Source organism: Camponotus vicinus, unplaced genomic scaffold (genome assembly GCF_025532165.1).
Source record: "Camponotus vicinus isolate PSW18456_S1 unplaced genomic scaffold, iyCamVici1.0 SCAF_1, whole genome shotgun sequence".
Classification (NCBI taxonomy): domain Eukaryota; kingdom Metazoa; phylum Arthropoda; class Insecta; order Hymenoptera; family Formicidae; genus Camponotus; species Camponotus vicinus.
The window spans coordinates 7,615,624-7,629,043 of record NW_028141945.1 but is presented as its reverse complement, the minus strand read 5'-3'; the positions used below and the strand labels follow the sequence as shown (position 1 = coordinate 7,629,043).

The following is a 13,420-nucleotide window of genomic DNA, read 5'->3' as shown; positions in this document are numbered from 1 at the left end:
TAACAAGAGAACGAATAATCCTTTCTTCCGTAGCCCGACCCTTCTCACAAAGAATTTACCCAAACTTCCCTTACAGGTAGAATTCCCATAAAGGATCCTAAGGAAGTACACCCACGCTCAAAAATATATATTTCTCAGAAACTCTTTTCTTCTAATGCTTCCTGTTTGAGTAAATTTAAGAAAATTGGCAAGTTCTCCGAATAACCGTTATTCTCCGCATAAATAATTGAACAAAATCACCAGAAAGATTACAACAAAAGTATTTATATTTAACGCGACAGTATCGAATAAAAAATTATGAATCAACTCGGGTACACTATTGTACAAAAAAGAAAAGAAATGAGAAAACACTCGTTTTTCAAGACTGTTGACGACAACCGGAAATTAGATCAGTCTTATTACATCGAGTATCGAGCTTGCCAATTCATCCAAGACGCGTAGATATAACGCGATTACGGTAACACTAAGGTAATCAGGCCACGTTGTTCCATTCAGTAAGAAGCACAGCGGCGTGTAAAAATTCTCACGGAGCTGTAGTCAGATGTATTATTAGGCTTTACGTAAAGCGTAACGACAGAGAGACGTCTTTCCACAATTCTTCAATTCAATCCTTGCTATCTTACTCAACGATCAATTTCGAAACTGCCTTAGACTTTGTGGTTCTCGATTTTTTTGTGACAATGTGCACTCTACTTGTGTGAATTAAACACTTGATGCGATTAATTAATGCATAATTTTTCGCAATTCAAGAAATTCGAAAAAATTAGAAATAATTAGGATTACCAAATATGTTATTTTTCGTTATTTAAAAAAAAATATCTGCTAATTATAGAATAAATAACTCGAATGTCACACGTTGCGTGATATACAATCCCTCTATGTGATGATGATAACATGAATCTCGATTTTTTTGTGACAATGTGCATTCTACTTGTGTGAATTAAACCCTTGATGCGACTAATTAATGCATAATTTTTCTCAATTCAAGGAATTTGAAAAAATTAGAAATAATTAGGATTATCAAATATGATTATTTTTCGTTATTTGAAGAAAAATATCTGCTAATTATAGAATAAATAACTCGAATGTCACACGTTGCGTGATATACAATCCTTCTATGTGATGATAATAACATGAATCTCGATTTTTTTGTGACAATGTGCATTCTACTTATGGGAATTAAACACTTGATGCGACTAATTAATGCATAATTTTTCGCAATTCAAGGAATTTGAAAAAATTAGAAATAATTAGGATTATCAAATATGATTATTTTTCGTTATTTGAAAAAAAATATCTGCTAATTATAGAATAAATAACTCGAATGTCACACGTTGCGTGATATACAATCCCTCTATGTGATGATGATAACATGAATCTCGAATATCACATGGATTGAATTCGTCCGTGACAGATCCGGTATCATGAGGTATCGATTACCAATTTCGTCGCCGAACGGATGTGTTATCGGTGATGTCCATTGAAGAAGGCGGAAACCACCGGTCGTCGGACAATACACAGCGGTACTCTACTCGTGATAGTCATACTTAATTAATCTTAAGTAATCTGTTAGTGTACGTTTTTCGTCGTCTTTCCAAGACGACAAAGTCTATCAAAGAATACATTTATATTTTTATTCTAAAATAGTAATTTACAATAATTTGTAAATCTTAACCTTCGTTGAAGAAACTATAAGCTCTCTTTAAAATCAGAGTAAGAAATATTTTTTACCGCTAAAATTTGTCATTGCAAATGCATATCTTGAACCTGTATTCACCCTATAAAGAACTGCTTCATCTTTTCATCTTACAGAATTTAATTTAAAAAATAATCTCTCTCTTTATTTCGAAATCGATCATTTTTATTATCATATTTAATTTAATCGACAATCATTAAAATATTTTCGTGTTAAAATATAAAATATAAATAAATAAAAACAATATAAAATAACTCCTCAAACATCTCAGACATGTCTTTAGGCAAGAGTTTCATTCAAATTTAATATCTAATAAGCAAAACCGCATGAGAATAAATGCAGCAAACAAGAGAGAAATATATCTACTTTGCAGAATTGATCGTCGATTATAGTAAAAGTATGATTGTGTAGATCATAAATTTTTTAGCGATCGATCGACGATAGCAAGCACGACATGTTATTACTCGATAGAGAAATTCTTAAAAACGCGTTTTCATGGGAATTTTGTCGCTGCAATTTAATAGCCAGCCGCAAAAACTAATTATATCTACTCAAGAGAGAAAATATACGGAATAAAAAACACAATTATAAACGCGGTGACGTCGATTCGCCGTTGCATAAATTACGCGCACGCGAATAAACGAGATATCCCAATTGTTAATGTAATTAAAAACGCGCGTACAACCCAACGAAGGAATCTCCTTTACATTACGGTTTATAAATATAATTGATCGCTATGTAAGAAGATGTATCAAGATAAGCAGAACCGGGATCCAGTTAGAAAGTATGTTTGCGGCGCTATCGTAATTATGGCGATGCGAATGTTTCCTGGTAACACGGGAAGACCGTTATTCGGCACACTGCGCGAGAGGATACATAAATTTGTTCACAGCCGATACCGCGTCGATGCTATGTCGCTCGAGCGCGTAGAAAATTGCGATTTTATGTAGTCTTTACGAAACGCTCGCCGACAGCGATTTTTCCCGCGCGAGATTATCGGAATTTATTTATTACGACCGTAAAATAACTCGCCGCATACGCGATACTTGGCCGCGTCCTTCAGGGAATCGAGGCTGAATTTATATTGTAAAATAGAGATAAGCTTTAATGCTTATCGAGAACGCGATCTCTCTCTCTCTCTCTTTCTCGCGGGGAATTAAGTTTTTAATTAATTACAGTTTTATATCCGATCGAACATGACGAAATCCACGACCGTTCCCAGCCTCGGTTGAATTATCCCTCGCACTCGTTCTTTCACACTCGGTGTGAAAACTTAGAGAGAAAAGTCACGTTCAAACACACCTCTAATTGTAAGAGTCATTGCTCGCTTTTTACACGCACCGTTTCGCGCCGCTCTTAACAGGATGCCCGAATACTTTCTAGCGCTGACCTACAGTCGGCCTGAGGTCCAGCTTCGGCGGATTTCTTTCTCGATCGATCTTAAAAATAATGCGTGATTATTTCTATTATAAAAACTATGCGTGATTATTTCTATTTTTTATTTCTGCTGTGTAAAGTATAAGTGTAATGGTAATTATAAATTGAATGATATTTGCAATTTTATGATAAGACCAATGGTAGTCTGCGACGATTAGCCTTGTAACTATGATCGCTCTTATCCTTCAATTTGCATATTTCATGTACAATTGCATAGTAAAAATAGACAGTACACAAACTAATTCCTTTCTTCTACTGAATTATTCAGACGGTTGACATTTAATTTTCCCTGAAGGATACGCGATTCCAGTTTCCATTATTATAAATTAACAATTTGTCCTCGCGAAGGAATGCCTTGTATTTAATGGTTTTGCAAAGTGTATATTTTACGCGTGTTTTGTACTCGGAAAACCTTCTGATCTGAACTTTTCAAAAACATTCACCCCCGCAGTGTGATAAACATGAGCCAGAAGGTGAACAGGTTCAACTTTGCCGATTATTTTGGACCAAGATTCGAAAGCAATTCAAAGGACATCGATGATATTAAACGATTTAACGATTTCGCATCGATGACGTTTTCTTCTCGAGGTGACTCTTCGTACTCGCGCGAATACATATGTACATTCACGTACATACATGGGGGATCGTGACGCATACAATCGTGACACGCGCGTCCGGATTCCCTGATAAACCGTTATAATCGACGAAGATCGAGCGAGGCGGTGACGGCACGTCGGAGCGTTTAGCTCACCGCAGGAAGATTTCCTGTCTACGACGCGAGTTGCGATCGCCGGTAATCGTAATCTCGTCGTGGTTTGTCCGTCCCAACGGATACTTCCTGCGGATCGCGAACATAACGGATCCTCGCATTCAGCTCGAACGATCGACATCGCGTTCGCGGTAACGAGATGACAGTTATCTAAAATAAATTAGCTCCTTTTTTCCGACGACAGATACGCAAGATACGACGTGATACGAACCGCGACGAGAAGAAGCGACTCGCGAATGAAGGGCTTATTAATCCCGACGCACTTGACGAAGGATTAATGTTCTCTTCCTGACAGCTTCCGGCGTTTTCCGATCCTACGCCTGTGGCGAGGATCCGAGCACCTTGTTCGTTCCCGCAACGAAATTCCATAAGCGCGACGTGCGATTTTACGCGATTAAGGAAGAGTTCCTCGCGCGGGCTCCCACGACGCAATCGGAAGCGCCGAATCCGAGGAGCCCTAATTACCCGGTCGCTAATTGAACGCGAAGGCAGTCGCACGGCCGCTTGCTCCAGTTTGCGCCAGATCGTATGCCTCGACAATGGCTCGTCGGTTGCATAAAAGCGACTGTATAACGGCGTGAGTCGCGAAATGTAATAAACTTTCGCGATCCGTCGCTGCGCCGGTCTCCCTTCCTCCCTTCCCCTCTCGCTCTTTCCATTTGCGAGGTGCATCGTCGCGTCGGTGCATAGGCGCAGCGCATGTAAGATCGCTTTCCAGCGCTTCCCACGAGTTCGCTCATCCGCGATGCGGCTGTTACGTCACACGTCTGCCGCAATCGCTTGCGACTTGGGTCACGCATACAAAAGTTGTATATGCATTAGCCATTATATTAGCGCCTTATATAATATTATTATCCTTAAACGGGCTTAGATTTTATTCCAAAGAGGCTTTTATCCCAGAAGAATGTATCTTTGGAAAATTCATATGATAATTATTTTTTTAAATACAGGGTAAGTTTTTTATCTTAAGACATCGAAATATCTCGTAAAGTCTAAAAGATACGATAAAATGTTTCAGACAAATGTTGTATGGTTTCAAGGGGAACATAAGATGGTGCCATTAGTTTGACCTTAAACGTTGTTAAATATGTAATTGTTAATTGCAAATTACATATTTTTTCTTAAAAATAACTATGTGTTTTCTTTACACCAATTGATTTCTCTCATTATTTTGTACATAAAAGAATTAAGGTAAGATAATCGAAAAATGAATATTTTACAAAATATTTTACGGTTTATGTAAAATTAAGAAATGATTTCAAGCCTCATAATTCGGAAAGTACTTAACGAAAACTAACTTAATTATAGTGTTTTGGAAAGCTCTCAAGATGAGCTACAAGAATATGTAAAAGCATATAGGGTGTCCCGTTTAAAAAGTTGGAGGTGACCTTCACGTGACCTTCAGGTGACTCTTTAAGGTCAAACTAATGGCACCATCTTATATCCCCCTTGAAACCATACAACTTTTGTCTGAAACATTTTATCGTATCTTTTAGACTTTACGAGATATTTCGATGTCTCAAGATAAAAAACTCACCCTGTATATCTTGTAATACATATCTTATACTCTCCCTTTATTATATATATCTTCTTTATTTTATATATATTATATATATTTTCTATAATATATCTTAGATATGTTTTCGGAGCGACGCGCATGGAAAAGTAGAACGTGATGTTTGGGTGAACCCCACACTAGGTCTAATGTGACACAAGAAATAGATGTGGTGTTGTTAATGGATACAGGTGTGCGCGGTGTGCAACGTAACGTCATCAATAATATTGTCGCGGGCGCTTGACGGTTATCGCGACACTCGGTTACGCGGCTGCAGCTGCCACAATTCAGTCGCAGAAACCGTAAGGAATTTTATGGGAATTGGCGTGTATTCGACTCGGGTTGCTCAGAAATACCAGACCTTTCTACCTTCCGCGTTCCATCGCGATTATGACGAACGCGAGAAAAGAATCGAAGATTAATCGCGATTGCGATTGCAGTCGGGGTAATCGTTAAATCTCGACACGATTACGCATCGCGTTGCATCGCTAAATATCTCGACGTTAAAGGCATTAATCATCAACGAATGCTTTCGAGAAAACTCGAGAGAGAGAAAATTTATCGCGTATCGCGTCTGTTGCGTTTAATTATAATCATCCGACGTAAAATTAACGCCTACTCACAGTAGACATTTTCTTGTCTGTTGCAGAAATATGCTGATAAGAGAATTGGCGGCCGTTTGGGTCGCCGTCCTCTTGTGCCATCTTCAGCTAACGGAGTCTCAGGTGAGCACCTTATCGCATCGAAGTTTCAGCGACTTGGAAAGCCGCATTACGTTAACTGTTAGGAGTCAACTGCGATTATTCATGGCTATAATCGGCGTTCATGATCCTCTCATATTACATATGCGCCGCGCGTTTCCGCTTGATTATAAATTAACCGCTTGTCTATTTAGCGTCCTCTCTCACGTGACTCGAGAAAAGAACGCGGTTGTTCTCGCCAGAAATTCGGTAAAAATATCCCCGGCCAGTTTTTAACTTAATCGCATCGATTGGACGGAGGAATTGAGCGTCTAGGGGGAGAGTAATTTTCTCTCGGAGAACGAAGCAAGAGAGATTGCGGCCCTGCCTTACACGAGGCAGGCGAGAGCGGTCAGGAGGAAAACACGCTAGGGCGAGGAACTCGCTAGCGTGATACAAACCCTTCGTCGGGAGAGATTCTTAGAGGGGAGAGAGGATTTGAAACCGCGGGTTATGAAGTAATTGGTATGTCGGTGGCGAGCTCCGCAGGAGTTACCGGAGCTCGTTTCCACGAGATGTGGCATATGTGAGGTGAAAGTGAATTTCATACGCAAGCGTGCTCGCGCGCGCCTGAGAGTGCCGCTCAATCACACACGCACACACACACACACACACACACACACACACACACACACCTATACACGTAAGTTACAACATTTTAACTGCAGAACGTGATCTGATACGCGAGAGGGGAGAGAATGCGCGAGTCTTCTAGGCAGGTATTTCTGCATGATGCCTTGACGCCTCGAATGTTTCCCCGAGAAGCGAGGTATTTGCTTGCGAAATACTAGCGACCTGTTTAGCAATTATTCATGTGAAAAATTAATTTTAGAGATACACCAAAGATTCAAACGTTCTTCCTATAAAGTGGATTTTAATTCTATCCTCGCTCACATTATATATTCCACGTAGCTCCTTTGATAGAGCTTCCATTACTTCGAAATTTAATGGCTGCTCCGTTACTTTCCTCGTGCGAATCGTTATTGAATTGCTAATAAATGTAAGATTTTAAGTGATATTTTAGTATCACGAGTGAACGAACTTAAATGGAGCCGCACGAGCGGCATATCGGGGCTTATTACGAGCGGCTCAATTTTCGCAGCGAGCTGCGAAAGAATGCACGAGGGCGCAGCTACAGCTGGTGCAACTCTCGCACCTCTCTCAGGAATGTAGTCACCGTTATATCACTGATACAGATGCGAAACGACGTCCAAGTACACGACGAGAACGCGGGCGTCCGAGTCACTCTCTCGAAGTTAGCGGATACTTTCCGCGCTCTTGGGAGACAGACGAAGAGATCGTCGGACGGATTGCGTCTTCACTTTCTCCCGCCGGATAACAATGCGGCGTCTAACATTGTCTGAATTTAGCCCGTGCCATTACACAGGCATTATGAGAAATTATCCAGAAATTACAACTCTTTTAGCTCTAAACCAATCGTGAAAAATTCAAGATGTACGATCGCGATAATCCTTTAACAAAAGTTGATCTGTCGATGAAATGTGAAATTGTCACCGTTTACATAATTTTAAACGCAATAGAAATTTGTCTGACAAGATTAGCTGATGTGATTTAGAAAAGTTTTTTCAGTTATTTTAATCTGATATTATTGTTTCCGATATTATTATAATTTATCGAAAATTCTTGACATACTTTTGCTATTTGATAGATATAATTATAATGACAATTTTTCATTAGTCGTTAATTTAGGAAAGTTTCTTAGTCTATATATTTTAAAAATTCGATGCATTTTTCGTATTTTAAAATGCAGCTATTAATCAGCTAGTCTACGGCCAGATGTGTTAATCATCGGCGTTAACTGAACATGATTCATTTCTGTTGCAGGTTCCTACTGCAAATGTCTTCACCTGTCCAAATGGTGAGTAATAATATTTACCGATGACGCGTGAACTCCGCACATGGAACCTCTGCTGCTTCTTTTCAAAAGGTTGCATCCGATGTTTATCTGTTCAGACAGGTTTAGAGATGATAATATTTCGCGATGATTTAAGTCGCCGTAGGAGATCTTTAGGGTTCGTAAATGTGCCCTCGCAAGCGTCAAATGATTCTTGAAAATTTGAATATTACGTGACAGAAGTGATTCTCGTATACATGCGATTAGAATCCCATGAATCGATCTCGTGTGCGAGATGACGTGAAAGTTGCCCCACGATTATTTTGACGAACGGTTCGCTCAAGTTAATTCCCGTAGAAATCGCCATCGTCGAAGCACCGGCCAGTCTAAGGATTAGGCGACTCTTACTTTCACGATCGATCTCCGATAAATATTAGAGCTTTCGCGGATTACGAGAGAACAACGCAGCACGTAACTAAAATGCGTACAGTGATTTTCAAGATTATTGCGTTAGGGTAAGAATCTATTACGGCTAATGACATGCAGTTCGGATAACTATGGGAAAGACAAATCACGCGACTGTCGAAGAAAGTAGCACTCGCTCTGCGAGGGAACAAAACACGATTCTATTAAAATGGTAACTTTGGGCTCATTTTCCCAGAATAATTACTATCAAGTAATAATTTGTGAGAAAGATTTCTCATTGAAATTCTCTCGCTTCGCTCGAATATTTTCAATTTGCGGGATCGAGTTCTCTCGTGTCGTGTGTGGAAAATTGCTTTCGCGCAGTCAACGGATATACGGTTGCAAATGAGGGGATTCTTTTTTACTAGGCCGCGTCGTTACGTACATTTAAATCGCACGGAGACGCTTTGAATCGCAAATTCAAGCCGGCAATTATACGTCGCGCCTGCCGCACGAGAATCTCGAAAATGAGGCGCGCGCGTGTCCGATAAATAAATCTCAGTGAGAGACAATGGGGATAAGAGTTCGGCCATTCGTAACGCCACTGTTCCACTTTTCCTCGTTACTCGCCGATGCAATTAAGTAGGTTGCACGTACCATATGGGACCGGTCGGTCGTTAGCCATAAGTCGTCGCGTGCGTTTGAAAAATTGCAAGTGCCATTTTCTTCCGCATAAGTGTGTTTTCTATTTTTCTCATATCTCGGATAATCTACGCTTCTTGTTTGATCACGTCTCTATAGCGACTGCGTATCGAGACGTAATAAAAACGCCTGTCGAGTAAACGAGAAATTATTTAGGACAGATATATCGTAATGTACGATTAATTAATTAATATAAACATAGCTACAAAATAAAATAATCCGCTTAATGTCGGATATGGATGTATGTTTAGAGATTAAAAGTAGAATTTTAATTTTGAAAAGTAAGACTTGCAGAGCAATATGTTGCACAAGCAATATGTTAATATAATATGTTACGTTGAACCGATGATCGAAATGAAAACTATTTTATACGTAACTCTTTATTTACATAAATATTTCTCTATTAACATGTTAAGATAGTGATATATATGCTCTCTGTCATTAGCATCATACATAAAACATTTTTACATTCCGCGCATTTTATATGGACTTTCGAAAATATCACATTTTATTACAAGAATTTTAAGACTAACTAACTTTAAAATTACGATAAAGAGTATGTATTCTCGAATTGCAACATTCTAGTTTTAGAGATGAGCCCGTTTTACGTCGTCAGGTTTCAGAAGGCTGTATCTAATGCGATTGGACGAAAAATCTCCGTTAAAATTCCCTAATAATAGAGCATCAGCGAGGGATCAGGTAGAGTTTCAGAGGCTGTATAGAGACAGGACGAGACGGCATTCCTAAACCGTGAATCCTCGGCCGCATCTCTTCGTCCTCTCTTCTCCGTCTCTTTATTTTTCCATCCAATCGTGGCTCCATCCAACCTTGTCTCGTGGTCGTCGTCGCCGTCGTCACCATCATTATCGTCGTGGTACACATAGCGGATCCTAAAAATACACGACGGCTCGTATTCGCGCGCCACGGTTATCTACCTTCCGCACGAAGGAAACTCGACCGAGCACAAACCGTCGAACGGGATTCCAAAAAGTAGAACATCCGGCAACACACTCGCTCATCTGCTCTTTTACGCGATCATCCATCGTGCTTCGTAGCCGCTCGCTGGCGTTTTTGCCGGAAGAACGGCCAGACAGCTGGAAAGAAGAGAAGACAGAGACGGTCTCTTTCCGCGTACTTGCGTGCCAGTCAACGATCTAAAAGATTATATCATCCTTCAGCTATTCGGTTAACGAGAAAAAATAAAATATTTCGATTGTCGCAGTCTCTACTTTATGGCTTCGGTCTTACGTTTCGTAATATTAGATTTTAAATTTCAAACTAGATTTCCACAATTATTTTGTCATTTTGCATTTATCCATATTTTATAAGCAATCTATATTTTATCGCATTTCGTCTCTCTCTCTCTCTCTCTTTCTCTCTTTCATTTTTCGAGATTAATTACAACGAGCTGTCGTGTTGTCGACTATATTTCGCGATTGTTGTTTGAAATATCACGCGTCTGTTCACGAAGAGAAAATAATATTTCACACATATTCTCCGAACGAGAAATGCTAATGGACGCCGAGAGAATCGTGTGCGTAGCGCGAATATGGCCGTTTGACCTTTTGAAAGAAAGGAAGGTCGTCACATCGAGTCTTTTCCCAGCGCCAACTGCATCAGCAACATGACTGAGTAATGTCTTGTTTCTTTTCGACGCAGCTTATGCGTTTCAATGAAGCACTGCACATTTTCAATTGTATTGCACGAGAATTTTTTACAAATATATTAAAAATAAAAGAAGAATATAGTACATAAGCTTATTTATAAAAATAAAGACGTTGTCCAAATGTAATTGTGTAAAATAACTGTCTGAAAATGATAACTCTATAACAATTGGATCGGAAAATATTCAGTTTATGGAATGGCATATTGCCTATTGTTTAATAAGTTTATGCATTTAACTGGTTTCAAGAAGTTTCAACGAATAAAAGGATGATTGAAATAACGCTAACATTATTTGACACACCTAGTAAAATCATTCATGATACATATAAAGTAATTACTAGAACTTCTCAAATTATGTTTTTTAAAGCTCTAGAAAAAACTATAAAATAGATATAGAAATATAGAAAATATTAATTAATTTTTTCTCATTGTTACTTTGCAAATGTTACTGAAGAATAAATGCCTCTGCCATTGTTATTTCTCTAAAATAACTACACTCTTCTTAACTGAAACTTCAACTATTTTTTTAGCATTTAATTTACATATTCCATCGATCAAAGAATCGCAATATTGCCATTATAAGACAGGATTCTGTTTGCAACGAGTTGGTTTACTTTGTTCGAACCACTGACACGAATCAATTTCGCGGAAGCTCGAGAGCAATCCCAGACGATGAACGGCATGCTGTGAAATAAAAGTTCTTACCCGTAGCAAGAGCTGGATATAAACTTCTTACGATATATTCCCCCTCTTAGTAATCGATAGAAAAATTTATTCCGATACAATTTCTTAGTTGAACAAGCTAAGCGCATCAAATTACGTTGCGGTTCTAATTAGCTTCAAGAGAATCTTGCTTAACAAGTAAATATGAATTGTTCGTGTAAATTAAGACCGGATCAAAGTATCTATTAGCAGGCAAATTTGGTAGAAACTAGGCTAGAATACTAAAGTAATCGAGCGAACATATGTAGGTGAAGGCAACCTGTCAAACTCGTCGAGTTGTCGTCATCGCGAGACGGAATGTCACTATTTTACAAGGTCCCTCTCGACTCGACTGTCAACCCCTTAAGGCAGACCGTGTGCACTAAAAACGAACGAGGCCGTTGTGTCCGTCACTGTCAGCGCGGTCACCGATTAACCGCCTTTCCTGTCTTCTGTATATTCCCCACTATAAGATGGGCAAAGTATCCGGTTGCTCAGGAAACGCTTGTGAACCTCGGAATAAGGCTTCCCGGCAACGTGCTTGTCGGGAAATTTTAACTTCCGATAGAAATCTCGCGACTACGATAAATCAAAATATATGAAAGCTTAAGATTACGAAGCCTTTATCGTATTTTTAGAACATTTAATATCGGTTGAGTAATATAAATAAAACAATGGCAGTCTTAGTAAATAAGACTGCGTTCTTATTGCGATGCGTTATTACAGCTCTGCGCTCAATCTCTACCTAAACAGACAGTTTAATGTTATCTTTTCTTACGCAGGATGGGAATTGCGAGGCATACACTGTTATAAATTCTTCAACATCAGGCATTCCTGGGAAAAAGCGGCGGAATTATGCAGGAGGTAAACCATGCACTATCGATCCTTCCCTTTCATTAATTCTGCTACGTTTGACTTTAATCAAGTTTGACTTTAATAAGATACGACCGATATTTCTTGGAAAAAGTAAAAAGTCATAATGTTGGTTGTTGTCTTAATTATTTTAAAAATAAAAAATTTAGAAAAATTCCGTTCCTCTCGCTCGATATTACTATCGATGATTCTGACGGACGGTCCATTGCAGATACGGAAGCGACCTGATGGTGGTCGAGTCGTACAGCGAGAACAACATGTCGGCGAGCATGATCGGCCGGCATTTGGATCATTACTGGCTAGGTCTCGCTTCGCTCGACGATTTACGGACCAACACACTCGAATCAGCTGCGGGAATGCTCGTCTCTCAGTACGCCGGTTCGTATCCGCAGTTCCGTTTCGATGTGCAGACGAGCGGATTCTGCGCGAATGGATCCCGTAACCGAACGCATCCTGCAGTTACTCTTCTGCCTTCTTTTTTTATCCCTCTTTCTCTCTCTCTCTCTCGCTCTTGCCCGAGCGCGCAGCCATCTCTTTGCCATTAACGATCGACTGCTCTTAAGAGACCTTGACCGATATTCCGCGCAATGCGATGCGGTTTGCAAGTCCTACTCTCGAAGTAAAGAAAATAAGAATCCTGAAGCAAGATAAATATTTAACATTCTTAACATTTTTAAAGTCTACTTAAGTCTATTGATTGAAGAAATACAGTTTTCGAGAAGAAATCAGTCATTTGAAATCGGTTAAAATATTTGTGATACAAGATACGTTAATTATGATGCATCTTATAATATATTTCTCTTTACCTTTTATTATTAAAATAATGTCATTTTTTTGAAAACCATGATAATTATTACTCAGAAAAGAAATTATTCATTTCCATAATAAATAATTTTAAAAAATGTAACGTAAGAAATAACATAATATAAGAATTTTATTATTTTAGTAAAAGTTTTCAAGCTTATTACGAACGTATTATGAAATTAAGTGGCTGATGCGAACGTTTCACTCAAAACTCTAC

The 13,420-nt window shown here is 39.0% G+C and overlaps 1 protein-coding gene and 1 long non-coding RNA gene across 5 annotated transcripts in view; one reads left to right on the top strand and one right to left on the bottom strand.

Annotated features, from left to right (window-relative positions):
- The window catches only part of Uif (sushi, von Willebrand factor type A, EGF and pentraxin domain-containing protein uif), a 36,380-nt gene that overhangs the window by 5,042 nt on the left and 17,918 nt on the right, over window positions 1-13,420 (top strand). For all 4 annotated transcript variants that reach the window (XM_083098581.1, XM_083098588.1, XM_083098563.1 and 1 more), the window contains exons 2-5: window positions 6,107-6,182; window positions 8,043-8,076; window positions 12,309-12,390; window positions 12,611-12,777. In XM_083098581.1, the coding sequence (XP_082954707.1) occupies window positions 6,111-6,182; window positions 8,043-8,076; window positions 12,309-12,390; window positions 12,611-12,777 (355 nt within the window). In that variant the 5' untranslated portion in view covers window positions 6,107-6,110. The remainder of the gene's footprint in view (window positions 1-6,106; window positions 6,183-8,042; window positions 8,077-12,308; window positions 12,391-12,610; window positions 12,778-13,420) is intronic.
- Window positions 9,638-11,874, bottom strand: LOC145971214 (uncharacterized). The gene is made up of 3 exons (XR_014438807.1): window positions 11,807-11,874; window positions 10,129-10,313; window positions 9,638-10,049 (listed from the first exon to the last, which is right to left on the bottom strand). It is a non-coding gene; the product is annotated as an uncharacterized LOC145971214 (long non-coding RNA).